The sequence below is a fragment of the Epinephelus moara genome, chromosome 16 (assembly GCF_006386435.1).
Source record: "Epinephelus moara isolate mb chromosome 16, YSFRI_EMoa_1.0, whole genome shotgun sequence".
In the NCBI taxonomy this organism is placed as follows: domain Eukaryota; kingdom Metazoa; phylum Chordata; class Actinopteri; order Perciformes; family Serranidae; genus Epinephelus; species Epinephelus moara.
Genome location: NC_065521.1, coordinates 27211118 through 27237661, shown reverse-complemented (window position 1 = coordinate 27237661; position 26544 = coordinate 27211118). Strand labels below are relative to the sequence as shown.

General features: G+C 42.5%; 1 protein-coding gene across 1 annotated transcript; it reads right to left on the bottom strand.

Annotated features, from left to right (window-relative positions):
• Positions 1 to 478: 478 nt before the first annotated feature.
• On the bottom strand, positions 479 to 24755 carry LOC126403429 (protein Wnt-2b-A). Its single transcript, XM_050066093.1, has 6 exons — positions 24703 to 24755; positions 18177 to 18848; positions 14171 to 14391; positions 9403 to 9680; positions 5712 to 5976; positions 479 to 1735 (listed from the first exon to the last, which is right to left on the bottom strand). The coding sequence occupies exons 2-6, from the start codon at positions 18356 to 18358 to the stop codon at positions 1506 to 1508; spliced, it is 1176 nt and encodes a 391-aa protein (XP_049922050.1). The 5' UTR covers positions 18359 to 18848; positions 24703 to 24755; the 3' UTR covers positions 479 to 1505.
• Positions 24756 to 26544: the final 1789 nt, after the last annotated feature.

Genomic DNA, 26544 nt, shown 5'->3' with positions numbered 1-26544 from the left:
GTGGCACGACCATGTCCAATCACCAGCTATCAACAGCCCCGGGTAATTACAGCCATCTAGTCATTAGCCTGGGACCCACCTGGAATTCCACATAGCGAGGGGTGGGATGAGGCCAGCAGGGGTTGGGGTTTAGGTTGGGCCTTTAATCAAACACTTCCCTCCCCTTGACTGATATAACACACCCCATCCCAACTCACACAGAATCAGCCTTTGTTGCCGACATAGATTGTATTATTACTGCCCCAGTGTCTCTCAGCTCATGCTGGTGAGGAGCAGAGAGAGTGTGTGTGTGTATGTGTGTGTGATGGGAATAACACGGCAGGTTATGACAGCAGTACAACGGGAACTTACTCACTATCCTGCTCAGTCACACTGATTAGTTCTGCTCTGTCTGCACTGTCTAGCCTCCTTTTTTTGCCATCAACCTCTGTGTTTGTCCATCTGAACAAAAAACAAAGATTCCAGTGTCATACTAATGCACCATATATTTCATATGAACATCTGTTTAGATAAGGCAATATACACAATGTTATACAAGCAAGCTGGAGAGCAGAGAAGTGAAATCTGTCTGATGTTGTGGTTATGTGTGACTGAATGACCGTCCAGGCCTTCTTCTTTTCCCTCGTCTTCTTTTTCTCAGCGGCAGTTTGTCGTCTCGCATGCTGAAAACTAGAGTGCACTGTATAGTCATAATAATGGGAGTGCTCTTCTCTCTCCTCGTGTCAGCCAATGTAGTGCAGTCTCATCCGCAGATGAGAAATGAAACAACACTTTACAATTTAAATAAATCAACTTTAAACAGCTTTTTTTTTTCCTTTTTTTGTTTGTTTTTTTTTTTTACAGTTGCATTCAAAGTCCCAATGACACTTCCGTCCATTTATTCATCTAGTGTCCATCTCCCTGTCGTCTGGTAGTCCTCTGCCTGGACTTCTGTTTGGCCACACAGAGCCAAACTTATGCTTAGATGTCCACTTCTCAAAGTGCACTTATCAAGCTACTTCCCAAAGTCCAACCAAGTATTTGTATTTGGTAGATAAAAGAAAATTATGTGAGTATATGATGTTTTTTTTTTGTAATAATACTGGATACGTTTGAAGGCTCAGTTAATGTAAAAATGTGTCTTTAAAGCATCATGAAAGCAGCAAACCATTTTTAACCCAGAACCACACGCTAGGGAAAAGGCTGTCTGGACTGAATCTTCGACAAAAGCCCAATCCACCCGAACCCCAAAGTGTTCATCATCTGATCCCAGCGGTTCAGTCACAGGGCCATTCACAAACAGGGGCTAATGGGTGTTAATTCATATTGATGGGTACTGAATTCTAGTGCTTTCACAGAGACAGGTAGAAAAGCCATGCAATGATGAACCGAGGTGGGGGCAGGGGAGGGCGGAGACGCAGAGCACTTTCAGACAAACTTTCTCAGAATGCCATGTTCCACAGGATGTCCTGTTTAAAGGGGAGAGGGGTGGGGTCGCATTACAGGGGGCGGAGGGGGGCGTGTCCTCAGGTCTGGTCCAACCATTCGGCTCGTTTGGGCGCTTTGCACGTGTGTATGTCCACAGCTTCCTCGCAGTCCTTACACTCCACGGCGCAGCACCATTTGAACTTGCACTCGCACTTGGTGATTTGCTTGACTCTCGTGGTGTCGTAGCCCCGCCCGCAGCACATGACCTCACAGCCATCCGTGCCGCGCGATGTCTTATTGCAGACCCGCCCAGCTGTGCCTAAGGAGCCTGCAGAGAGCACAAAAGAGTGGGTTAGAGATATACAATACAATCTATGTGGTCATACAAAAACAATCCCTCTCAGTCATCACTCATGTCCAACTACAGGTGTGTGGCAGTGTATTTATTTGCACACTTTCTTCTGCTTGTATTTTATAAATTTCCTTGTGATTTTGCCATATTTGGGATGTTCTTTGTCACAGCACTCAGGAGAGGTCAGGACATTTTAAAAAGGTAGCTACAAGGTGCCAGACTGTAAGTAGCATGCATCCAGGAGAAAGCTATGAAGGCTGTGGACACAGCACAGAAAAACACAAATAGTGAGGCTAGAGGCCAAAGGAAAAGGCTGGGTTCGGCTCTCACTTTTGCTGGTGATACTGTTTACAAACAGTAGCCGACCATTCCTTATAGTACCCTTTTCCTATATAGTACCAATTTTCTACTGAAAACGACAGCAACTTCTAGGTCATTATGATAGAGAGCCAAAGTCTGAGAGCTGAGCTAGAGCTGAAACCCTTACTGGAATAATCAATTATTCATTTAAAAAAAACATTAATCAATAACTCTTTCGACAAAACAAGTAGTTTGACGATGTTATCAGGGACTTTAGGGAATTCTGATTGACACTTTTCACCACTTCTGAGATTTTATAGACTAAACAATTGATTAATCCAGAAAATAATTGTCAGGTTAAAGGAATATTTCCCCTACAATATGATAATTTAATCACCCTGTATTATGTTGAATTCATGAAGAAAACTTTTTTTGGGCATGTCTCCATGGTGAACGAATAATCCAAAAACAGAGAAGTATAGGAGGCCGTGTTTAACAACAGCAAAATAAAATCAAAACATCTCTTTACAAACTCTCACACAACGTGTGCAGTAGAATCCAAGTCTCATTTACCTAGCTATATGTTCAGCACTCCCCAAACACATACATTTTCCCTAAAACCTTAATATTTGAAACACTTCTGCATAAACAGTCTCACACATGTGCATTTGAACTCTGCTCAGTGAAACGCACAAGCAGAGTTCAAACAGGTGCTTGCTCAGGCACACTACCTGTATGCAGAAGTGTTTTTAAATATTACCGTTAATGCCTAAATGTGTGTGTTTGGGAAGTACTGAGCATTTGGATGGATACGACAAGACTGAATAAGACTTGGGTTATATTGCACGAGTTACTGAGAGGTTGGAAATGAATGTTTTAATATAGTTTTTCTGCTGTTAAATGCAATTCTCTTTTTATTCCAATTTATCCAGAATTTTCTCTTTATTTTTGGATTCTTCGTTCACTGTGGAGGCATGCAAGAAAAATTCATAAATTCAACATAACATGGGGTGAATAACTGATATCATGTTATTGTTTTGTGAATGAAGTATTCTTTCAAAAATCCTTAGTTGTAGCCCTAGTCTGAACATCGCATCGAGCTAGCTGCTCTTCCACAAGTCTCTGTGACTCAGTGCAACCTCTGATCAAGGGTTACTATTATTGTTTTTACTGAAAAGTTTTTTTTACAAGTGTGATCCTGATACAGTGTAATATTATAACATAAATGACTATCTTTTACAGCAGTGGTTCCCATCTGGTCCAGCCATGGGAACCAGATTTCTCCGTAGTCATTAATTCAAGGTCCACACAGTTTAATAGATTCAGCATCATAGTTGCTTTTGGCCATGTCGTTGAGCCAGTTTATTGTTGTAGCTGTCCGGTAGTCATTCACTATACAGCCACAAACAGCACTTCAGAATAAAAGCTCTGACCTGGAAATCACTGTACTCTAAAATAAGGTTTGTATTTTACACTTTTGGACCGTGACCCACCAGTTGGGAATTACAGTTTTATAGCACTTGAAGTTAAAATTTGATTTAATTTGAACAACAATTTGTCAGCATTACAAAGAAACAGTGACATTGATGCTGCATTCACAGTGTTGGCAGAATGTAAGAATTCCTCCCGTTATTCTGACATGGGAGTGTTCAGGCATTTTACCCAGAGGCTTTAGTTGCACCATGTCATTAGCTTAAATCCACCACTGCTGCTGTGTAACATATTTGGAGAACTTCATTAAAGGCGATATATAAGCCATTCAGAGTTGTAACAGTGCTAACAATGGCAACACTGCCGACAGAGCTAACAGTGTGTACATGGGGGGTAATCAGAGGGTAGGTGTTACGCTTCTGTGACGACACCATTCTGCCTACGTTTGTCAGGACGGAGTTATCAGCGATAACCGCTATATGAGCGCAGTGCAGAGCAGCGGCACTTAGCCAGCCATTGGGATACATGCACTCACATGCACACACGGCCAGCTCTAATACCACATTTAAAGATATGATGTGATGGCATAAACCAATGACAGCCTTACCCTTGTATAAAATGGTGTTCATTAAAACCAGCCAACACATAAATGCTAAATTGAACAACATATAGAGCGAATCACAGTGTTTGTTTACCATTACTGCTGGGTAGAAAATCCCAGCATTGTGTAGCCTACATAAAATTAAACAACGATGACAGAAACATCAGATAGATTTGAGTATTGTGTATTGTATTGTGTAACTATAGATCTTCAAAAGTTACAATTACATTTGCCGAATTCATATTTCTCTGCAATTTAAATAAATTGCCAGTTGTCTACCCGGAAATCATTGAGATTGTTAGCGCAACTCGGTCTATAAATATAGATCCCATGTCTCAGCATTTTTATTTTGAGTTACATTCTCATCACTCTGATCATTACATCACGATCTGTCTAGACCAAATGGAGTTAACTTCAAGATATACTGTAAACGAGTTTATGTTCCGGGGCTGTATATTTTAGTAGCTTGCATTATTACAGATGTCACAGTTTTAGTGTTACTTTAACTCCCTATTTGGTTCAATGTTTGAAGTGCAATAGCAGAGTCACCGTTGTTGAGCGCATCTATGTCGCGTTATTACCTAACGCAGTGGCATATTGTCTGTATCTTATGTGAATGTCATCCCCACAGAGATTAGTTTTGGTGTTTCGTGTGAGAAGCTCCCTGTTTGAACTGCTACCTATCACAACAAGCTGCCCGAAGAACAACAGACCCACACACACAACTATGCAGTGTTGGTAGAGTGGCCTATAGTTACACTGCCTTTCCCAAGCCACTGCTCCCTTTGAAGCCACTCTATGTGTGTGTGTGTGTGTGAGGGTTAAATGGACAGTGGAGCGTGACAGACAGACAGGCTCTCACACTCTGAGGCCCACTCTGCCCTCCAGCTACGCTTAGTTCAGACAGACAGAGAGGGAGAGACTGTGACAGACAGAAAGAAGTGTTGTTGTTTTTTTTTTTTTTAAATTAGCTGATTGTGTCCCTAGGCTGTGGATTCCACTGGGAAGGTGAGATAGAGGGGGAGGATGGACGAAGGGATGAAGAGAGAGGCAGACAAAGGGAGTAAGGATGGGAGGAAGAACTGGACAGAGCTTCATGGTGATGGAGCTGTTGATGTCAGATATCGGAAAAGTTTGTCCGACTGTTTCATCCATCAACTGGCCAATCGGAAACGGGCATAACTAATGAGGTGCATTATGTAAAGGTTGATCAAGAAATCCTCTGACCACGGGGGTGTGTCTAAGTTTGTATATGTGTGTGTGTGTGTGTGTGTGTGTGTGTGTGTGTGTGTGTGTGTGTGTGTTGACAGAGACTGATAGAGGTCAGGTGGTCACAGAACGACCATGTCCTCAGGGTACAAGGATATTAGCTTCCACCGACATCACACGGGAGGCCTGCTGTGTTATCCGACTACCATTGCACACACACACACACACACACACACACACACACACACACTAGTCATGCATGAACATACACACACAACATACACATAACACCACTAAAACATAACACAGTCGGGGCAATCCATCAACACCCATGAGAAACTGCCTCTCTGCGTCTTTCAGTCCAGTCTACCTTCCTCTTCTTCTTCTCTTTCTCTGCTTCTGCCGTCTTACCTGCTGTTTTGTCTTGCAGGCAGTAATCCGGAGAGTTCTCAAAGTAGACCAGGTCGTTCTTGGTGGCCTTCCTGAAGGCTTTGTTAGCCACGGCGAAGCCTGTGCCATCCTGATTCATTGTCACCTCGATGGCCCCGTTGTATTTCCTCCTCAGGTAGTCGCCGGTCTTTCTGAAGTCTGACATGGCCATCCAGCACGTCCGCAGCGTGCAAGAGCCGCTCACACCGTGGCATTTACACTCCAACTTCATGAACCGCTTCACTGCCTAAAAACATGGAGAGTAGTATTCATTTTATTGTAGCCAACTTGAAATATAGTTTTAAATGTTCTTAAAATGCAGAGCTAAAGGCAGAAGTGTTTCTTAAAGGGTGGGTGTAACCTAATTTCATAAAAACACATTTCTCACTTACTGTACCACTAGTGGTATTTAGTCTCATAGATCATTTTTGGTTTCATCTGCCAAGGTTTTGCGATGGATATCCACTTCTGAGATTTCTGTCTCCACTCCAGTACAATGGAGCTGAGAGGATTTTTGTTTGAGGTGCTCAAAGTATTAGAAAATTAAAAATTAATTCTGGATAATCCCCAAATCTCTGCAAACAGTTTGAGTCTGAGCTATTTATCATCCCTACAAAAACTGTTGACAGTGAAGTCTCTGGATTTCCCAGAGATATGGGGACACTTTGTTGTTGTTGAATTCTCCAAGGCTACATTTAGACTGGAGGCAGAAGTGTCCCATTCATATTTTTTCGACTCACATTTGTTTTTATTTTATAACATATTCCAAATGCACAAAATATTCCATGCATAAGATATTCCGATTTTTGCCTTTATTTTGAAAAAGACTATACATGTATGCCTACCAAGCTGTTTACATGGCGAATTAGAGTAAATATTCCCGTTTAAATGCAGCCATGCATACTCCGAATAACGTGCCCTAACCTGTTGTTTATCACATCAGAATATGTTTTAAATAGGTAATAAGTTTTCTACCGGTAGCAGACTTGTTCGACCATGCAAACACAGCCTCCCTCTTTCGTTCCTTCAACCACCTTTTTGAAAAGGTCAGCGTTGTGATATGTGCGCATATCCAAAAATCTGTTGATATATAGTATGTTATATTTGGGGCATGCATCTCTACCCCAGCCTTGGTTTGTCTACAATGTATCCACGACAACGCACAGCTCACCGTTAACAGGAAAGAAGCCGAGTGTCGCAAACTGGTAAATCGCCAGTTGAGACTCATATTCCAAATGCACTGTATACATGTAAAAAGAATGCTATTAAAACCTGAATAATACCGGCATATCTGTCTTAATTGGAAAATTCAGAATATTTAAACAGAATATGTTGTTTACATGACCCCCATCAAATTCAGAATACTGTCATAATCTCAACAATAGTGAAATATTATTGTGCATGTTAACACAGTCACTGTGAACGGCACAAATCACATGAAATTTGACCCTTTAAATTCTGATTTGTGTCACTTAACATATGTGGTCCTAAATCAGATACAGGTCTGAATTTTTTGAGAAGCGACCTCAGTTTTATCAGTCATATGAAATTCTGACATCACTCGCCTGAACCGAATGCCTTGCCGCAAGAATCTTGTGGAGAGTTGCTGAAAGATGTAGTCAAAAGTAGCCCTTAACTTTCTGAAACTTTGGAGGCAATCTGTTCCAGTGAAGCCATTCTTGTCACAATCCCACCACTCTTGGCTCCTAATCTGCCTCCACACACACCTCCGTACAGAAGTACTGTAGCAGCCATTTTTCCACAAAAAAATATGCATGCCGCAAGTGATGTCTTTGTCATTGTTCTTTTGCGCATGTGGGTTAGTTCAGGACCAGTCCACACTGGAATCTGATACTGACCACACTTAAAAAATAATGTGAACAGCCAAACAAAGAAACAAAAAAAGGGGGTATCCGAGCAATAATTTTAAATCGAGCAAGGTTTGCAGTGTGAACATGCAGTGTGTTTTTCAACTCTGCGAGCACCACAAACCAAAATTCCTTTCACCTACATTGGGGTAGCAACATAAATCTCAGCCCCCATTTATACTTGTGATCTGTGTCTTAAAATTGTGTCTGTATAAGAAAAAATATTTTGTAATGCACAAGGGCTGTCACTTTTACAAAAGTCAAGTTCAATCAAAGTTGAATGCAACCCACCCATCTTATCCTAGCTCCTAACAGTGCATTGTAGGAGCCCTCCCTTGCAGAAGCACAGGACATGGCCTGTGACCACATATACTCTGACAATTTTGAAACTGAAGAGGATATTACAGATCAAATATTAAATCTTTTTCCACATTTGCACAGCAGTTTGAATTCTAAAAAGTGACAGCCCTAAAATGCACTTAGAATGCATTGCAATGAGCTTGAATCCCAGCAAATGTAAGTGCGGATTGTACAGCCTTGTTAAGAAAAAATGCCTCCAACAAGTGATGATGATAGGTCACCTAACTCTGCGTCAGAGCTTTAGTCAGGTCCAAAAAATCAGCCCAACCCATGCAGTTTCTGTCAAACCCTGACCTGGGCCTGGACCACAGCGTCAGTTTTAGGCCAGAGCCTGATTAAAAAACTATTGTAATAATTATATACATATATTTTAATATTAAAACATTTATTACAAGCTAAGCATTGACGATTTTCCTCGCATCACTTCTCCTTCTTCTCTTCCTTATTTTAATAGTCTGTCATCGGTTCTGTGTCGTTCACACAACAGGTTCAGCAGAATAGACTGCGCCCCTCGGTGTGTCTCCATTTTCAAGTGCGCACAGCGGTCCATGGCAATGTGGCGCACAAATAATGATAACTGCTCTCCACTGCATGTTATGCACATCTCTCCCACTTATGGAGAGGCAGAAGCAAACACTCCAAGCCAAGTCGCCTTGCAGCCCCTCTAGCTCTCTCTTTGGTCCCTCACTCACATGTGCTCTGTCTCTCTCCTCCGGTTCTCCACTTTGTTGTCCAGTGCAACTCCTGCCCCATTTACACACAAGGACTGCCAATTTCCTTTTAAAAACAAAATTGGCGAGAATCAGACCCAATCCAAGCCCAGGAATATTGAGAAATTACAGCCCAGCTCAGTCTGGACCCAGCGGGTTAGGTTGGACTAAATCGGCTCAGGCAGAGAATCAAAGCGCTACTCTGCATCCACTAATTCATCTGCTCCTCCTTTGTGATTTGCACATAGAGATTTGATTCCAATGCAGATGGAACCTTGATATTGAGAACAGTTATTAATACCAGGTATAAATGCAAAGGCCTGGGGTGTCGGTAGCTTAGTGGATAGTGCCGGCGCCCCATGTATAAAGGTGATGCCTCGCTGCAGCAGTTGCGAGTTCAGCTCCGGCTTGCAACCCTTTGCTGCATGTCATCCCCCCACTCTCTCTCTCCCCACCTCACACTCTTAACTCTGTCCTGTCCATTAAAGGTGGAAAAGCCCAAAAAAAATAATCTTTTAAAAAAAAATAAAAATAAGTGCAAGGGCCTGTTACAGTATCATTACCCACATAACTTTGCCAGACACAGATTGCATGTTAATAACAGAGTGTAAATGGAGTCCAAGATGCACATTTATCAAATCTTGGTCAAATAAAACAAAAATCTGCATAGCTAGATATACCACTAGATGTACAAGTGAGAATAAATGATCTGTTTTTGGATAAATTGACACTTACTGTTCTGCCACAGCGGTTGTTGTGAAGGTTCATGAGCGCCCGTGCATCTCGGACAGTCCTCTCTTTGGCGTCTATGAAGGCTTTGGCAAACTTTATCCCATAGTTGATATTATCACTACAACCACCCCAGTCAAACTCTCCTCTGTCATCGCTAGCTCGTCCACGCTTGTGCGGGTCGCAGTTGCACGTCTTCAACTCCCCCTGGCTGCAGGCGCGAGTGAGCGCATACACCACTCCTGCTGAGGAGATGGCGTAGACGAATGCAGCTTCACGACTGCCTGAGAAAGAGAGACAGAGAGGGAAAGCACAAAAGCAAAAGAGAAACAAGAGTTTAGACTTAGGTAGAGGTTAGAATAACACAATCTATTATTGTAGTTACACATATCATGCAACACAAAAGATTATCTACGACCTAAAGACTTAACACTGTGCAGCGCTCATATTGACATGCACAGATACGCATAATGCTATGACCAGGCCTGGGCATGAGCCATCAGGACATGAAGGTGCAGCTGACGGGGGCATATCAGGCCTGATGTGGAGTATAGGACAGCTCTGTTTAAATATTATCATGGAAATAATCCCAGCTGCGGGGCTCTCCTCTGCTCACATAAATTGTTTAAATACAGACACAGTGATACCCCATTAATCAGCGCCAGGGTGATGTCATGACAGCATTTTCTACCATTGCTGTGCTTTTCTGGTCTCTTTAGTTCCTTAGAATATGACTCATCTATTGTGTGGCCAAAGACACATAGAGAATTAGATATAGTGTTTAGTCACAGTTGCTTTTTGCAGCGCCCGTGGGAGTGAATGCTTTAAAAGACAACAGCCAGAGGGGGAAGAACTTGTCCATCTTTAGTCTCAGCCTAACAGACATATGTGGATTTCACTCGGTGCCTCTGCACTCAAAGTCAAAACAACACAAATGCTGTTTCAAATAGAAGAAAATGATGCACCTGGAATGAGATTCTAACGTCCCCAGTTAGTAAATGCATGTCCAGTAGGGGTGGGAATCTTTGGGAATCCTTCAGGAAGCAGAGAGCTGCACTGTGTTGTTGTTAACGTTATATCTGCAGCCTCTGTGCTGCAGCGTGAGTACAGAGCAAAGCCATTGTTATCCAAAACACTGCACAGCCGCAGGTCTTTTGAAATGAAGCGGGCTGTGGATTGTGTTATTTTCTTCACCCGACCAGAGTTGGCTGAGAGTTTTGTAAAGTGCCGCAGTGCGAGTTGGTCAGCTGGTCTTGTTTGTTGAGCGTATCACTCCACTAACATTAGCTAATCTCTGTATGACGGGGCGCAAAGTATCTATTGTATTGTAAAGCTAATTATTAAGATATTAAAGGAATAATCTGCCAATTTTCAACCAGCTTTGTGTCATAATAATGTGGGTAGAATGTGTAGATGAACTATTGTAAACTTCCCTCCATCGTAACAGCGCTCAGATCTCCCTGCTCATCTCTCAGGTCAAATTGGATTTTTATCCGCTGATAGTGCAGATAGTACTTCTGCATTTCCTGCCTGCCACCACGGACGAAACGAGTATGGAAGCAGATCAAGAAATAGACCCATCCGTCTCTCTCAAACTCAGACCAGACTCCAATCAAACTGTGAGATTCTGTTACTGTGTTGCCTGCAGATGTTTTCAGAAACACATTTTAGCTTTTACTATAATTCAAACATTTGTCACCAGCCTGCTGCCATATTGTTTCCTGTGTTAATGTTTCATAAGCATAGAAGGTAACTGTATTCAATATGTGAATACATTTTTCCCTCCATCCCTAATGTCCATGAGCCTTTTCAGTCAGTTGGTGGATTTGTCATTCAGTCCTTTCATCTATCACTTCTGTTCAGAGAAAGATATATAAACAGCTATCAGCCATATAATTTGTATGTGTGCCCCAAGAAAGCCTTTTTTTAAGTGGCACACAAGAAACATCAACATTTAATAAAAATCACGTTCATGCTCCCCAGATGATGAACTCTCTCTATTTTGGATCCCACTTGAGCTTTCCTTTAGCATCACCTTCAGGCTAAAATGCCAATCCTGCTGTCACAAACTGTCACAAACACAGTACATCATATTATGTAATCAGCAATTGTAATTTTCTAAGCATGTTCAGCTCCCAAGAGGATAAACCATTTTTAGACCCTGTCTACATAGAATGTGTTTCAGTCGTGTTCTTCATGCATCCATCTCATGCACATCTGATGTCCCCAAATTCTAGTCGACAGCTTTTCAGCATGCTGAATCTGTTGTTTGTGTTTTTGTTTGCTAGCTCACGGTAAATATAATTTGTTCTTTCAACATGTGGTTGTACTGTTAATGTGCCAAGTGACTAACTAGCTTCTTGTATCCGTCCTGTAGGTCTTCCAGTTTCCCTTTTTTAATGACTTACACATACTACGACTGCCTGCTGGTACGTACGAGTTCTTTCCTCTCATGTAGGCATACAACATATGTGCTTGAGAACCCGTTCCAAATTGTCCGAACCATCGAAAATCATTTATTTCCGAGTTTTTCAGTTCCTTTTTATCAACACCAGCATGATTTTCTGACAGTTGCGCATTGCAAAATAATGACATAAACTCATGCATCTATGCAAAGCATGCTACAAAATGGCATGCTACAAAATGGAGTTATGGCATTGCGCAAGACACTAAGTCCAACGGCTTCATTTCAGGCAGACAGATGACAACTCTGCTGCTTGTAATGTCTGTAAAATGATCATAACAACTCAGGGTGGGCACACGAGCAATATGCTGACAGATTTTTCTTCGCAACATGGGTTGTCTGTCTGTTGTCTGAATTCGTGTGTAGAGTGTGTTTGACATTCTACGCACACCACTGTTTCTCAGCCCAGCAGCACGTTCGTTACAGAAGGTAAATATGTTATAATAATATAAGCGCCATGCAGCTACACTGTATTCAGACTCAGAGATAATGAAACATTTACATTGATGCTGAAAACCTGTGTAGTCCTACTCTTTTTTTCCAGACAGAAAATTGGACCGATAATAGCACCGTTATCATTTCCCATCCTTTGATATGAAGCGACACAGCAGTGGGCTTTTGTCGCCACTAGTTCTTGGATTGATGGGCGATAACAGCTTGTGTTTCACTTGTGCGTCACACACATAACTATGATGTGAAGCATCTATGTATTGGCCTCTGAGCACTACCAAAATATGGGTGACCTCAAAGCAGCACTGTGACATAACCCATCCTGCGGAGCTTAAGTCGGCCGTAGACACTGATGGAGGCCATGCTGCTGTCACCACGCAGCCTGTGTAAACAGGATGTTAGATTTTTAATCTTGTTTTATATCAGGCTGGCTCACAGGTGCGTATTAACAAAAGCTGCAGAGTACATTTGTGTCTGTGGTCTGTTGAACCGTCTCACAGTTCACACACGTAATTGTTTTAGATTGATCACAAGCACAAGTTGGAAGAACTTTTTAAATGCTGTAGTAAACTATTCCGTAATCTGCAGGAGAGGATAAATAACATTTTATTACATTGATGAATTTGGTTTTGAATATACAACACTGTCCTGCAAAGTGACACATGAATACACGAGTGCAAATTAACATCATAAAACTGATGTTTAACTGATTATAAATGACTAAGGGTGGGGCACTTTGCTATCTAAAAACACCTATCTGAATCAGCCTGGGCCGGAGCAGTTGTGTGATCCAACCTGCGTTCTCTGTATTCAATGGAATGTCCCGTTCCATCTCTGGGGTGAGGAGAAGGGGGCAGTGGGCGCTGTTCAGGGGGCGTATGTGGGGGAGGATGGAGGAGGGCATTGTTGGTCATCATTCAAACCTGCGCTGTTTGTCTGACAGTGAGAATATCTCTCTAAATATTTACATCTACATTACTGTTTATTCCTGTCCACCACACACACACACACACACACACACACACACACACACAGCCCGTATCTCCATATCTGCTTTTTTTTTTCATGAATCGTCGCCCCCCACACATGCTTAGGATGGCTGGAAGAAGGACAATAACATGTCAGATGGAGTCTGTGAAGACAAGCACCTTCTTTTGTGCAACCTGAATCCAACTTTACGTCAATGAGCTGCTGTAAATGAACTGTTTACCATCATGCCTTGCTCCAAAGCAACAAAATCAAGAGAAAGCTTAATCCGTCAACCCTTTTACTGGTTGCACTACATGCAACAGTGACAGCTCTATCACTGTCAGTGCTCTGCATCATGATCTTTTGCAAAATAATGCAATGGACAATTTTTAGAACAGTCCTCATTTAATCTTTCATGCAAAAAACCCAGCTGACTGAAGACACCGTGGCTACTAGGTCATCTTACTTAAGAGTCCCATGGACCGGCTACAAGGATAGATGTTGTAACATGCGCCTGTGTGCATATGTGTAAAGGCATGAATCTGTTACAAAGCAGAGAGGTCTGGCAGGAGTGGAAAAACAAAATGACGACAAGCCCGCGTCTCGAGGCCCGTATGTTTATTGACGAGGCGTAAGGCATTACAACAGTCCATTAGCGACTATAAACACGGAGCACCAGCATACGTGAGTATGAGACGGAGAGATCGGAGAAAGAACAGAGCAAGGGCAGCAGGACGGAGAGGAGAAGGAAGAGATAAGGGCGGTAAAAGTGAGGAAGAGGGAGGAGGAGTGAGATAGTAGCAGATGGGACTCAGGTTCAGTATCTATACTCTCTGGCCACACAGTCAGTGATCAGACAGGCAGACATGTGGACACACAAGTGTGACTTACTCCGTAGCAAGACGCGTCCAAACACGGTATGGTCGCGGTCCAGTGTGCTGCAGTTCCAGCGGTGGTGTCTGAACTGGTGCTGGCACTCTCTGATCCACTCTTTGGTGCCCTCGCCGATGGCCTGCATGATGTCCGGGTGGCGCTGGCAGAGTTGCCGCTGCTTGTTCACCAAGCCGGGGATGTTGTCGCAGATCACACGAGCCCCCAGCGCACCAATGTACCTGAAGATGGAAAAAACACAAGAAACTTCTAGGCACTTTTCTCCACACTAGGTTTAGTCAGGAGAATTCGTATGTGGAATATGTAGTACAGCAGTGACTGGTGGGATATTACATTTAATTGGTACACATAGGTGCCCTCATATGGTAGATGTATACACACGTGGCTACATACACACTCGAAGGTGGTGAGTGGCGTGAAGGAGAGCCGCAGCAACAGTCCTCTGTGAGTCAGAGTTCACTACACTTAACAGTTTAAGGTTTGCGAGCAGGAGGGGAGTGGAGACCATTTACTCCGCTCTCCAAATAAATAAGCACTTAACCTCTCCCCACAAGACCTGCGTGTGTATGTGTGTTTAAATGTTTCCCAATGGGCTAGTCGAAATCATGTCGTCACAAATCAGAGCACAAAGTCCGGGGCCTCCAATAACCCTGTCACACTAATACCCCATTTACTCCTCTCTGTCTTCTGCCTGCTCGCTCTCATGCTCGTCTTACTCACAGTCCTCCTGCATGCCTCTTCCAATCTCTCTCCCTGCCCTAATAAAACAGACTTCTGCAGTATCCCGTCAAGATAAATGCGGTGGTGAGCTCACACAAAATAAACTCTGAACCTAATCGTGTGTGTGCATGAGACCTCTTGCAGCCCGGTGGCTGCAGCGGGGCTTTGGCGGGTCAGCGAGGGGAGGTCAGGGAGCGTGTAGCTGTGTGGTCGTGTTTTTACGAGGCCGGGCGAGAGGATGGAGACTGAAGGCTCTCTGCTCCCCTGAGTGGGATTAGAGAGGAGGAATAAGAACAGAGTGCTCATCAAAGGAAAGAGCCAGAGCAGCAATTCACACTTAATTTTCCCGTTCTCCATGAGAGTCAGGAGGACCTGTAGATTTTATAGGATAGTAAATCATTATCCACAGGTCTAAAACAACATGCTGTAAAGAGCTGCGACTCTACTGTGAATCAGCGAGGAAAGACAAGTCGCACACAAATAAGGAAGGGTTCTTTTGACTTCTGATGACGCAGCTGATATTACACCAACCTCTTGTTGCCCTCTCCTTGAAATTTGCTAAAAAATAATAAATAATAATAAATGGATAATATAAATTAAAAAATGCTATCCTACAACCGGCAACCACACACCGCAGTCCTAAATAATCATTACCAAATGTAATCATAATCATAAATAAATTTAACAAATTTCCATTATCATTAATACTAGTTCTGTTATTATGGTGTACTGCAGTTCTGCCTGTCATTTGTCCAACTGGTGTTGCCATACCCAGAAGGGTGGATTCAAGTTACATGGCTTGGGCTCAAATCAGACTTGAGTCACAAATTGAATTATTTTAGACTCGACTTGACAAAATCATAAAGCACTTGCAACATGACTCGGACATCAGCAACTATGACTCGAGCCTTTTCACTTTCGAAAATACCTGATACCTTTCCCCAAACAAAAAGGTTCAAAAGTGTCCTACAAATCAATTAATTTCCCTCGATTTTTTTGAATCAACTAAGATAAATGCTATTCGTTCCCAGCAAGTCAGCGCTTAATTCCTCAGATCCACTTTGTTTGAACTAATCCAATGCATCCAGTTGAGTTGCAGGAGAGAACCATGAAGAACTAACATTGCGTTACCAAGAAAGAAGAAATGATACCAAAGATAATTTCGTTCCTGCACAGAACATATGCAGTGGTTAACAGAAAAACAGGTCAAAAATTACAGACGGAGATGCAACTACTTCCAACAAACTTGTAACGAATGAGTTCAAATTTTGAAAAACATTCAAGATTTTTTTTTAAATTTTAATATTTTACTATTTTGTTTGCATTACTTTTTTTTTTATGTCGCACTCGAAACTTAACGTTTAGCACTTGGGACTTGTCAGTCTTTACTCTGGACCTGAGTGCAGAGAATGGAGACTTGCTTGTCAGAGTGTATCCAACTAATCTTAATGTCGTCATCACATTATATTTGTCAGATAGCCCACATTAAGTCTGAGTGTCATTTATGTTGCGCTGCATATGTAATTTATCTAGACAGTATCAGTATTTTTAATAGTATACCTTTTAGCTGTACTGGCTTATGATATGTAATATAATTGAGTAGGAATGACTTGTCAATGTTTTTTTTTTTGGGGGGGGGGGATGTAGGGGTGTAGGGGGCACCTGGCAGATTTGGTGCCCTGTCATATTCATCATCTGTCGTCATTTTCTGCAGTATTACAAGTACAAATCTATTACCTTCTTGGGATTTCTTGCTAAATGTTCTTAAGAAGCAGCAACTAAGCAAAGTCACTTCACTTCTCTGTTATATCAGTTAGTCAAACTTGCAACTGCCTGGCACACACGCACACACACACACACACACACACACACACACACACACTGATTGTTTCTCCTCAGACCATTACCTTTGACAAACACTTGGAAACTGTGGCTACTCTTTATATGTCACAACAAATCTAATTTCATGCTTACATAATACCTGCATCACATTATACATTGCCTTTTATTCCACCTTTCTCAAATGGCTGGAACATCCCACAATCATTTTCGCGACCCAAAGCCCCAGACCTGCCCCTATCATCACTGCCTGCACACCCACAGAAATGTGATAAACGGTTAGATGCTGTATCTCCTGCACTAAATTCCCCTCAAAGCCAATAATGCCCAGCCAAAGCCTCCACACACAGTCTCTTCCCACTACTCCCCATAACTGCTTTTAATCTACACAAACTATTAGGCATTCCATCACCCCCATACCCGCCCACACACAGACACTTCTCCTATAAACACACTCACACACATGGACATTTTCACGCATGTTATTGCGCAGGCAATGAGATATTTTTTCACCCCTCACCTATGCTCTAGATGGCTGGTTTTGGGGTATTTTAGTGAAGTCATTTGTGTGTGTGTGTGTGTGGTACCTGGTGAATTAATGACTGCTCTGCCTTGTTGAATGCAGGCCCCAGCTGAGCTGAACACGCGCTCAGCCAACAGCGCCAACATAAATTACATTTATCGCTCTATTATTATTGCTCAATGTGGCAGGCCAACAAACTGACACGAAGAGCAAATGCATCTTAGAAACAAAATCCTAAAGAAGCTCGAGTCTAGTTCACAAGCTCATCAATTAGTTTATTCTCACCGTCAGTGCTCCTTGCTCTTTTTTTTCAGGAACAAATCATTTTGAATTAAATAAAGTGAAACACATTTATTGTTTCTTTTTACTAATGTCCTCATAGATATCACAAGTAAATGCACAAATATAAACCCTAATGCGTTTAGATTTTTTGCAGCAAAATGCACAAATAAAAACAATAATAATAAAGTTTAAAATGTTGCACCGACTATGAATTCACTGCACAGAGAGTCCGCGATAATAAATTAACAACCCCTCATAATGGCCTTGTCTGTCTGCTGCTGGAAAATCGCTGCTGTGAATTAATTATAAGGGGGTTTTGCTTTTGCATTTTGGAGGAGGGTTATTAAAATAGTCATCGTAAGTTAAATTCGTTGGCAGATTGAATCCCTGAAGTCTCTAACGAAAGACTCAAAGCTAGGCAGAAGTCCCAGCGCCGTTTCAAATGATTAAGATCAATGATTCATGTTCAAATCGTGTGCCATTTCCTTAACTCCCTTCTGCAGCTAGACAGCTGATTTAATTTAGTAAATAATAATAATAATAATTTACTTAATTGTGTCTTCCATAAAGTAGAAATTCGGCCGCCATAAATCTCGTCAGGCAGGTAGGCCTGTAGGTGTGATGTGTGCGCACAGTACTCACCACCATGAGGAGTCCACCCGAGGCGTCACCAGCAGCAGCAGCAACACACACGCACAGTAAATCCTCGAGCTGGCACCGGGGTTTTGGCACGAAGAAGACCGGGGTGAGGGTTTGGCTCCCGGTGAACCACAACTCCCAACCCGGGCAGCCCGCAGGCTCAGAATCCTGTTCAAACCCAGCATGGCTCTGCGCTTTTTTTAACCACAAAAAAAGTTCCCAAAAAAAAAAAATCTGATTTCAGAGGGAGGGAAAGCCCGGCTTTAACAGACAAGATGTGAAGTAGGCTATGCACCCATTCAGTAGGTAGGCCTCATTATCCAGTGTGTGGCTCCATATTAAATATAGCGCGGCTGTCAGGAGTGTGAGGAGCGCGTTTTCGGTGCCATGTGCGCACCAGACTCTCCACTGAGCACTTCTGGCTGCAGACAGGAGGTTTACCTGACGAGACGAGCAACAAGTGTCGGGTGCTTTACCTCTCCAGTCAGCTCCCTCTCCAAAACTCTTATCCTTGGTTTTGGTTTTACTTCAGAGGCAGAAATAGGATCCGATTCACAGCTGGAGGTTTGCAGATGCGACACTCGCTGCAGTTTCTGTCGGCTGTGTGAGTTTGCGCTGGGTCGGATGCTCGCACCGGACCTCTCCTTTATCAGTGCGCTGCGGACAGAGGCAGAGCTGGGAGAGACAGGGGGAGAGAGAAAGAGATGAGGGAGGGCTCGCTGCTGACGGCTCCTCGCGCCCATTGGGCAGATGCAGGGGTTACAGAGTTTGACTAGGAAGGAGATATTAAAGAGGGATGGATGGAGAGAGGAGAGGTGCGTTCCTCTGTTCCAGTGTGTGTGTGTTTGTGCTTGTGTGTGTGTTGGGGTGATGATGCTGTTGCAGTCCTATGTGAGGAGTTCATCTGTAACCACACACAGAAATCGTTATAATTGATGATGGCGCCTTCATTTTACAACCCTGTAAAATTGGGTAATTAAATCACAGGAAAAAAATGTGGTTCTTCATATTTTAAAGGGATTTTCTGACAAATTAAAAGTAGTTTTTATTCTTAATGTAAAATGCCACAAAATGCAATCACGTAGATGCAGAAATACAACCAGAGAGCAAATGCCCTACATGAACCAGTATGTTGGAAATGCATTTGCAGCCTCAGATATAGTAGGTATTAGTTCACACAAATATAATTTTATAGCATCTATAGTTATTGTCAGTTATATAGAACAGAATAGAATAGAAAGCCTTTATTGTCATTGCACAGGAATACAACGAAATTAGTTGTGACACTCAAGTAATGCATTCCAACAAAGAACATAATACAAAAGATACAGGACGTTCAATACGCAGACAAAAATACAGAAAAAATGCACCAGACTAGAGAGCCGGGAGCAGCTGCACAAGTGCACGTCTGTAATTAGAATTAACACTATCATATTCAGTGGATATGTATATGATAGTACTTCTCCTCATACTGTTCCTCAAATACATAATTACTGTACAGCATAGATTTAATGCTGCTGGCAAAATCTGACACACTTACATCATATTAATATCATGTAATAAGTGTTGTCCCTGATTAAGATTTAAATCTGTGACATTGTTTAAGTTATTATTATTAATAAATACTTATTTAAATGTTTGTTGTGCCTGCAGCCGCGCACCACCTAAAGAACAGCAGAAATGAATGTCAGAGAAAAAAGGAATGGGAAGGGAATGTGGGACTGGTAGAACAGAGCCAAATCGTCCAGTGGAACAGCACTATGGCTTAAATATGAACCACATGTGTAAGAGAAAGAGAGTGCTGAGACAGCGTTCGAATAAAGCACTCACACACACACTCGCACAGTGCATTGTCCCCGGAGAGCGACCATCCTTACCTTTTTTCCCATGCATGCGTACGCATCTTCAGGTCGTCCTCAGGCTTGGCAGCGACCTGTCACCGTCACTCATCATCAAATCTGATATATCTCTTTGTCCTTGAATGACTCCTGACAGATTAAAACCTACTTTGAAGTGTCCGAAGATCGTTCACAAACTCAAAGGCAACAGCTTGAGTTGTTCACAGACACCAGTTCACACCGGTCTTATCAGCGTCGACTTGAACTTCTCCGAGGGGGTTTGTGATATTGGATTAAGAATACCACAGTTGATTCAGCTGACCCAGTAATGCTAACCAACGAGTAAACAAATCAGGAAAATCCCTGTCGGAATTGAAACTATTAGAATTAGCTATAGCTGTCGCAAACTGCTGTTTCATCGAAAGCTTGAAAAAACAGCTCTAGTGTTTATGCCAAAGCTGCTGTTAAAGCTAAGCTCCTTTCAGAGACATTTGTATTTCTGCTTACAGCTCGGCAGGCAGGCCGCTGTCAGAATGGGACTCACACTTTAAAGCGTTTTCAGAGACCGGCACATGCACAACCGTGCAGACTACTAGGTTTGTGAGAGGCCGCGAGGTGAGGCAAAGAAGCACAGCTCCGGTGAATATTTGTACGCTGCAGCTTAGCTCACAATTTTCTGCTAAATCAAAAGGAATTAGGGAAGCACAAACACGGCTGAGTTATGCTGTCTCTCATGGGGCTGGAGCTGGAACAGACTTTCTCCCTCTCGCTCTCTCCCTCCGTCTCTCTCCCAGCCTGTGAACTTGACCCCAGCTTTCTCCTCATAAACAATAACAGAGTCAAGCGCCTTCTTGTCAGTTGGAGGAAAAGTTTGCCCTGATGTACGAGGTCCAATCTGGCAACCATCTCCTCAGAGGAAAAGTACTGACGGGGGTTGCTATGTTTAAACGTTGCACTGGGGTGAAGGAGGGATAAAGGTGCGATTTACAGAGGCAGCGGTTTTGGACTAATCCAATTGATTTCTGTGTTGATACATTATAATCACTCTGGATTATTTCTCAAAGGAGAATTGCAAGGAGAAAGGGGAATGGGGCCGAATGGACCAAGGGCAAGCCAGAGGCATGCACTGAAGGTGGAAGGGTTGGACTAATGGCCCAGTAATGTGTCCCCTGTGGGGATTATGCCGTGGGCTGTCACCAGTCAGGCAGTCCAGGGATGAGCTCAGCGTGTATTCCCATCCCTTGGCAGGCTGGAGCAGGGAGGACAGCCTGTCGTCAGACCTGGCAGAGTCCCCATACTGATGGGACACATAGGGGCAAACTCAACACTGGGCAGGTCTGAGGGAACACGAACAAGCGACAGGTGGAAGAAGGACAAAGACAAAAAGGTGATCAACTAAAGCAAGTTAGGGAAAGACGGGAGGTGTTACTGTATCCAACATCGTTTTTCTAAGGACTGAGGGTGTCGTATGCTTCACAGATTGTAAAGCCCCTTGAAACTAATATGTGATATCTGATATGAGGTTATATAAATAAAGTTGACTGGACTAACATCTTGTAGTAACAAGTGCTCCAGCTTAAACGACAAAATACCTCATTTGTCATTGCCTTACTCGTAAGCCGTAGAACATGATCTGTTACTCAGACTGGACTTCCTGGATTTTATGTCACATCTCTCCAGTACCTTAAGCTAAGTTCACACTACACAGCGTTCGCAGTCGTCAGATGGCTGTGCCAGTCTTAAAGTTGTGGTTTTCACACTGCATGACACACTCGATCTTTCACCAGGAGGAAGCCCTGATGAGTATGTGTGAGGCGCTGGTCGACCATCAACCCGGGGGTTCTGTGGGTTGGGCAGGTTCGGGTAAGCTTACTAAAATACACCACGGGCTCCGGCAAGTGGGTCAAAAAGTGACAAGGCAGCAATCTGAGTAAGTTATTAATAACTAACAGAAACATTTTATGCAACAGTCCACCTTTCACCTTCTCTTCCCCCCCTCTCACTCTCCGTTTCAAACACATGCGCACTTTGGAAAGTGCCGCAGTGCTCAGTCCATGTCTGTCCTCAACCCATGTCTCACACTCTCACACTCAACAACATGGTCCACAACAGGTCCAGATACTTAGCGTGGTAGATATCTAAGGTGCGTCTGCGATGCATCGGCTTGCATCTTTGAACAGTTCACACATAGCGCTCGAGTGCCAGTTTGCAAGCATAGAGCCAACATTGATTTGCCTTTGATCTGGGGCGCTTCTTTAGGGGAGCTCCAAAAATGGTCGGCAAGTGGAAAATCAGGGCTAAGCGTGTAGTGTGTACCAGGCATTTAACAACACACCTCACACGCAAAACAAGGTCTGGCTGTTGGTGGAGGACAGCGTCAGAAAAGTGTAAAAGTTGGACACTTTGCACGCCCAGCTATCCATCTTGATCTCTTCCTTACGAAGCTTTGCAGTACTATAAAAATGTCACGCTACCTCAGTTTTACTTTTCAGGGTCAGCTGTCATTATTTGCATGGCCACAAAGAGATGGCTCGTGAGAACAACTTAAAGTCCAGATTTACCGGCGTTTTGAGAGTATGTAGCTTTAGTATCATAACATATTTGTGAGTAAAACAGGGCACTGCAGGTCGGATATATTGTTGGAAGGAATTTGGTTGGATTGTTGAAAAGTGGGCGTGTCATAATGGCCTTAACAGTGAGATGCAGACGAGATAGTAGTATCCGTCAGAGATAGAGTAATTTCTATAAACATATCTGCATGCAGAACCTGGAGGCGACGGGGCAAGATTTTGGTATCGGAAGTGTTCTGGTTTCCGTTTGTAGTCCAAGTAGTACTGACCAATTGCATTTGAAGGCAGGTAGTCTGTCAATCTCAGAACCCATCGTCAGACGACAAGTTAGCTTTGTCTTAGCTTTTTTAAAAATGTATCTGCATTCATATGCAGAGATTGATTAATAGAGAGTAGCCAAAAGGAAGCCAAGGAATTATTGGTCCAGATATCCATTAGGTACACCATATCAGCCCGAAATATTGGCCCTTGCCCTCAGAGGCTTATTGTCCTCAGAAAAGATGGTTGTTGGATTCTAATGTTGGGGATGAAGTGGCGAAGTTCATCACATGCTCCATGTAATGTTAGGTGCTGAAGCAGTCCACTGTAAAACCTTGTGTATAATCTGAAACTGTCACAGATAAAGCTTTCCTTGGAGTGAATCAGTTCTAGCCAGAGGGTCTGTAACTACAATTTTTTGGGGAAACAAAGACGCACAGATGTAAGATAATGTTTCCAGCTAGCTAACTTAATCTAACATGAAACAGTTGATTGATGGGTTGATGTCATGATGTTGATGGTTGAAACTGGTTGGTATTAGTTTATGTAAGTGCACATATTTTGTTTTACAGGTAGAAACATGATTGGCTATTGATATCAGAATATGAAGTGGTTGATTTTTGTTTTATTTTTTTTTTTTTGTGGGGGGGGGGAATTACAGTATGTTGTTAAATAGGGGCACAATATGGCCAGGAAGTCAAACTTTAATGGTCTGAATGGACTGAAAACACAGTGCTTAACCGTATGACTAATGCTGGTTTTGTCTCACAAGGACAGTCTCCATTCTGAATATTTCATTTTAATGCTTGCAGGATGACTTATTGTAGATGGATTTAATACTGTCATAATTTCAGCGTGTTAAGTAGCCGTGAGGATAAAAGGACCAGGCCTGAGTGGCTGTTTGGATAACAATCAGCTGAGAATCCAGAAGCATTATCTAGAAAGCTAATGAAAGGTCAGAATACAACACAGACCCTAAAAATACACCGTCCTCCAGGGACAGACAAGCCACAATGTGCGTGTGCACGAGTGTGCCGTGCGCACATCCAGGCGTGCAAGCCAAAGAACAAGATCTGTGATAATTTATTGTCCTGTAAATTTAGATCTGCCGACAGAGATGAACTGCCTTGAACAAACACAGTGGCGTTGGAACTCCAGAAGCCTCCGAAGCGTTTGGCTGGGTCTCAGAGAAGGTGTCGGAGCCTGTTGTCAACCACTTTCCCCTGATGCAAAGGGTGCAACGACAGGCATGTGCATCGAGAGAAAGTTTGTGCTTGCATGGATCAAAAAAAAAAGCTCAGACAGACACGTCCATAACTGCTGCTACACTATGTACCCATCATGGTTGGGCCGTGCAGGGCTAAGCTCTGCATACGCGTGACCCTTTCTTTCTTTATCCCCAGGGTAGCCTGTCATTAATAGATTTTATAGCTCCTGTGAACACTAAGTGTCCGTAGATGTGATGGTGATAACTCTATAATAGAATGTTTACTGGGTCGCTGGAGGATGCCGTCATGCTGGACAAATTGGGAGCATGCACACACATGAACACGTATACAGGCACACACACACACACACACACACAGACTGGCTGTAGAGCAGGTGATAAAGATGACATCAAAGGGATATCAGAGGCAGCGTGGCCTCTTTGACGTTTAGCACATCTCAGACACTTCTTTGGAGAAAAGGCACGCTCCACTGGCAATACATAGACTGGGACAATGATACACAGACAAACAGTCACACAGACAGAAATAATCAGGCATACATCATTCATATTAGACGGGATAGACTGGGCTAAACTTTAACCTGACTGCTTTGATCCCATTTTTAAATAGCTAGATGTTGAAAAATGAAATTTACCTTTATGGATGCTGGTCATGTTTTAAGCAGTGTCTCCTTGCTCCCTCTTAGTGGAACTGAGTTTGTGCTGAGTGGTTTCCTGTTTTAGTAGGGAACTGTCTGTGTGACGTACACTGCAGGTCATGGGCAGCTGGTCACATGGTGGCTAGCTGAGGTAACAGTGAGCAGTGAATCAGTAAATTGAACTGTGAAACAGTGATTTTTGTCTGTCTTTGTAGTTTTTATACACAGGATAAGGAGTGAGTCACATTGTAAACCAAGATTGGAGTCACTGGTGGAATATGTGAGCTTGTGGGTTTTTTTTTTTTTTTTTTTGGTTTTTTTTTGTGAGTCCAGTCATCCAGATTAATAGTGCAAAATATGATTAACAAGTAAATAATGATGTATCATTATGGACAGGAATAAGACTTGGCTGCTACCCAGCAGTGTATATAGTAAAAAAATAAGCCCCTTATCAGCTTCATCCATAAAGTGATGAACACATTAATGCATGAAAAATTATAATGCAGTAATATAATACATATTCTGAAATGAACCGTTCTGCATAATGAGTACTTTTACTTTTTGTACTTTACATATATTTTGATGCTCATACTTTTGTACTTTTACTTAAGTAAGATTTTGAATGCAGGACTCTGTAGTGCTTTTTTCCACCACTCCCCACAAGGTTTATTTTAGTATTAGGAAATCTTTAGGATTAAGGTCTTGTGTGTGAGCAGTTGTGTTCGTGCATGTGGGCATTTGCAAGCAAAATATAGTTATTTGGTTGGAGTGACTGATTTTAATCATTATATTGTCAGCAACAAAATACTGCTCAAATGGTGTAGCCTACTTTTCTACAAGAAAATAAGACAGTTTTAATGAGTCCCTTGCCTTTTCCCAGGTTTTTTTTTTTTTTTCATTCAAAAATCAGAATAGGAGAATGTATAAGCAAGGTGGTAAAACAGATTTCTTTATTTTGGGGTTCAACCTTAAAGCTGCTTTTCAGAAGATTACTTTTTGACTTTTTTGCCTTTATATGATAGTACAAATAGACGGGAAAGGTGGAAGAGCAACAAAAGGCTAGAATCAGTATTTTTATATCAACAATGAATGACAAAGAATTATTATCCAACTCTGCCGTTACCCTCATCTCTACATGTAGCGTCTTTTACTTCCTCTTTGGTGTTATGGCCAGCAGCTTTACTGTTTGTCTGACAACTCCGACAGCTGTTCTCAGCAAAGAAAATGACAATAAACCCATTGAACACCTGCCCAACACCAAATGCAGACAGAGAGTTAGAGATTAGCTGGTGAACATAGTGTAGTATTTACAATATAGCTAAAGAGCCAAATATTTTCCTTAGGAGTTGGTGGAGAGTAAAATCAGAGATAAAAGGAGAGTGATTATTAGACTAAAGGCCCAGACAACAACAAAGCGAAATCAAAGAACCAGTGGCAATGGAGGCTGACTGTTACATCGCCTCATGTCATCTGTGTCGTGGCCAAAAGTTGCACATGAACACACAGCAAAGACTCCAGCTGACGGCCAATTATGCATGTGCATGAAAGGAAATAACTCCCCAAATCAGCAGATGGCAGTCATCTGTATTTGTCATTGAGAAAAGGGAAACCATAAGACTGACAGGACGGATGCAAGACGCAAAGTAGCCAGTTAGCACATTAACAGCACAACTCGATGTTGAAAGTAAAAATGATATTTACCGTGCTCCAGTGAATCACACAAACAATTACAGACTGTTTTCTGTTAAAGAGCTCAATGGTTTGTTTCGATTTCACGTTCTCTTGACTTTAACCGTTGGTTTATTGTCCTTGCTTTTGTTTTTCTTCTCGTGGACTGAG

Coding starts and splice junctions, on each gene's coding strand:
- LOC126403429 (XM_050066093.1), bottom strand. CDS start 18,358: ATGCTGGGTTTGAACAGGATTCTGAGCCTGCGGGCTGCCCGGGTTGGG. Junction 5,977..9,402: donor ACAACCGCTGTGGCAGAACA/GTAAGTGTCAAT, acceptor CCATGTTTTTAG/GCAGTGAAGCGGTTCATGAA. Junction 1,736..5,711: donor CCTGCAAGACAAAACAGCAG/GTAAGACGGCAG, acceptor TGCTCTCTGCAG/GCTCCTTAGGCACAGCTGGG.